A 2459-nucleotide genomic window follows, 5' to 3' on the forward strand; every position below is an offset into this window, starting at 1 on the left:
CGAAAAAAACATCAAGAAAGGGTATATCATTGTTCCTAAATTTTGCAGTTAGATTAAATGCATGACAATGGCATTATCAATTATTAGATATACAATCATTTCTTAAGTACTATTCTTATATATAAAAATAATCCCCTTATCTATCAAATCAAATAATGTAACATGCAACTCTAACTAAAAAATATAAACTTCTGGGGTAACCATTTATTATTTATTATCCTTTTTTTATATTATTATTTGAGTTTTTTTGCAATTTAACATGTAGTAGTAAGAGTAGCTTTCTATATTTCCTCATTGTCCAATGAAAATAATCTACCCCTTTTTATATCAGTATAATTTATTTGTAATTCAGATACATAAAAGAATAAAGATAATCTTTAGTAAAGATTATTAACGAAAACAATTGAAAAAAAATGAAATATCATGTCATTTTGCCCATAAAAAAGAGTTTATTTTTTTCATTAAATGGCACAGTTCCAAGTGGAAATTCCTCATTAATGAGCAACGACAGATACCTGCTCCGATTGCATCCATAGCTTGAAAAAGGAAGGTGACGGAAGCCATTAAAGCTTGCAAGTAAGTACGAACTATGGGAAATTGCCATAGTGGTGGAAGCTCCATTGCTTGTTGCAGGCAGTGATCCCCAGCAGCTATTCTCCATTGTTTTCAGCTTTCAATGAAAACCCACCATTTTGTTTTCCACATTTGGACTCTGGGTGGCTTCAATCAATGAAACTTAAAACAAAAAATCAAAAGCAATTGAAAACCAAGTTTCAAACTGCTGCAACTGCAAGCTTCAATCCTTTACTATTTTTGCTTATGTTTGGTTGTTTTTTTTCCAGATATGGAAGGCGTTCAAAACACACTTATTGGGAACACCTATCATTGTGTCCACAGATCCCGATGTAAACAAGGCGGTTTTGCAGAACCATGGCAACACCTTCGTCCCTGCTTATCCCAAATCCCTCCCACAGTTGCTAGGCGAACATTCCATACTTCAAATGAATGGTAATCTCCTGAAGCGACTCCAGGCACTCATTGGAGGTTTCTTGTGATCCCCACAGCTGAAGGCCCGTATCACGAGGCACAATGAAAACTCTGTCAGATTAATCCTGGGTTCTTGGCAACACATGCAGATGTCACATGTTCAAGAAGAAACCAAAAAGGTTCGTTCTTCAAACATATATAATTAATCCCAAAAATATATCTTTGACTATGGTTCCTGGGAATGTCGGATAACATTCGAGGCTCTGGTCAATGTTTTGATGAGTGTTGGTCCTGATGAAGATTTGGACTTTCTGAAGAGAGAATTCCATGAATTCATCAAAGGTTTAATTTGTTTTCCCGTCAAATTACCAGGAACAAGACTATATAGATCTCTGAAGGTGAATAGATATCTATTTAGCATTTTTTTATTTCGTTTCGTTGATAAATTCTTTTAGTAGGTTTGGTTCGTTGTAGGCCAAAGAAAGGTTACTGAAAATGGTGAAAAAGATAGTGGAAGAGAGGAAATCGGCTAGGGAGAAAACGGACGAAAAGGAAATGGCCAAGGATGCAGTGGACGTGCGGTTACGAGACAGTGAAGAGGCAAGCGAGAAGCAATCCCTGCCGTTGGATTTCATCAGTGGGAACATAATAGAGATGATGATCCCTGGGGAAGAGAGTGTTCCCATGGCGATGACCCTAGCTGTCAGATTCCTCAGTGATTGCCCTCCACCAGTTGATGGTACGTATCATACATAAACATTGACCTTTTTCTTCCTTCATCCAACGGCTAGGATTATTTTGATTTCATCTGCAAAAGTGGGGATTCCCCAAAGCCAAAATATTTGACTTGTTTCTTGGAAATGCAAAAGTCTCTCTCATGGTTCCATATTTTTTTTCATTAGACACACGAGTACATACATGCACGGGTAAGACAGATTGTACGTATGGAGGGCCCAAATTCTGTCATAAAATATACCATACTTTGGCCTGTTAGAGAGAGTACTGTTACCCCTTTTTTTACTTTTCCTTTTGTCAGTTTCAATGGACCCTTCTCTTGACAATTATTGCAATAGAAAAAAACCTAAGAATCAAGAGTTTTTCTATACAAAAACAAAGCGTCAGAAACCTGTTGTTTATTAAGAGGATTTCTGCATTTATCTCAAAGGAAGACAACACAGATTAAAACATAATTGTGTTGGTCAAGACATGGAAACTTCATAATAAGTACAAAAATATTGTTAGGTATGATACATAAATATACCGGTAAAGTGGACGAAGCGGAGTGAGCGAACATCATTTGTCCTTATAAAGAAAGTCTCTTAGTGAGGGTTACGATTATGTGGGTTGGGGGTGCAGGGGCGTAGTTCCCGCGGTATGATACAAAGTTATTTTTGTAAATAAGTACCAGAGTTTATTTATTATAAAATGAGATGTAACTTAAACCTATGAGATATTGAATGAAAAAAACTAGC

The 2459-nt window shown here is 36.3% G+C and overlaps 1 protein-coding gene across 1 annotated transcript; it reads left to right on the forward strand.

The window, feature by feature from the left end:
• The first annotated feature begins 1197 nt into the window (after positions 1–1197).
• LOC120121630 (3-epi-6-deoxocathasterone 23-monooxygenase CYP90C1-like) lies at positions 1198–2037 on the forward strand. The gene is made up of 2 exons (XM_039140949.1): positions 1198–1385; positions 1462–2037. Exons 1-2 carry the CDS (start codon positions 1266–1268, stop codon positions 1741–1743), a joined length of 402 nt encoding a protein of 133 aa, XP_038996880.1. The 5' UTR covers positions 1198–1265; the 3' UTR covers positions 1744–2037.
• Positions 2038–2459: the final 422 nt, after the last annotated feature.

The sequence above is a fragment of the Hibiscus syriacus genome, unplaced genomic scaffold (genome assembly GCF_006381635.1).
Source record: "Hibiscus syriacus cultivar Baekdansim isolate YM2019G1 unplaced genomic scaffold, ASM638163v2 tig00110377_pilon, whole genome shotgun sequence".
NCBI classification, from domain to species: domain Eukaryota; kingdom Viridiplantae; phylum Streptophyta; class Magnoliopsida; order Malvales; family Malvaceae; genus Hibiscus; species Hibiscus syriacus.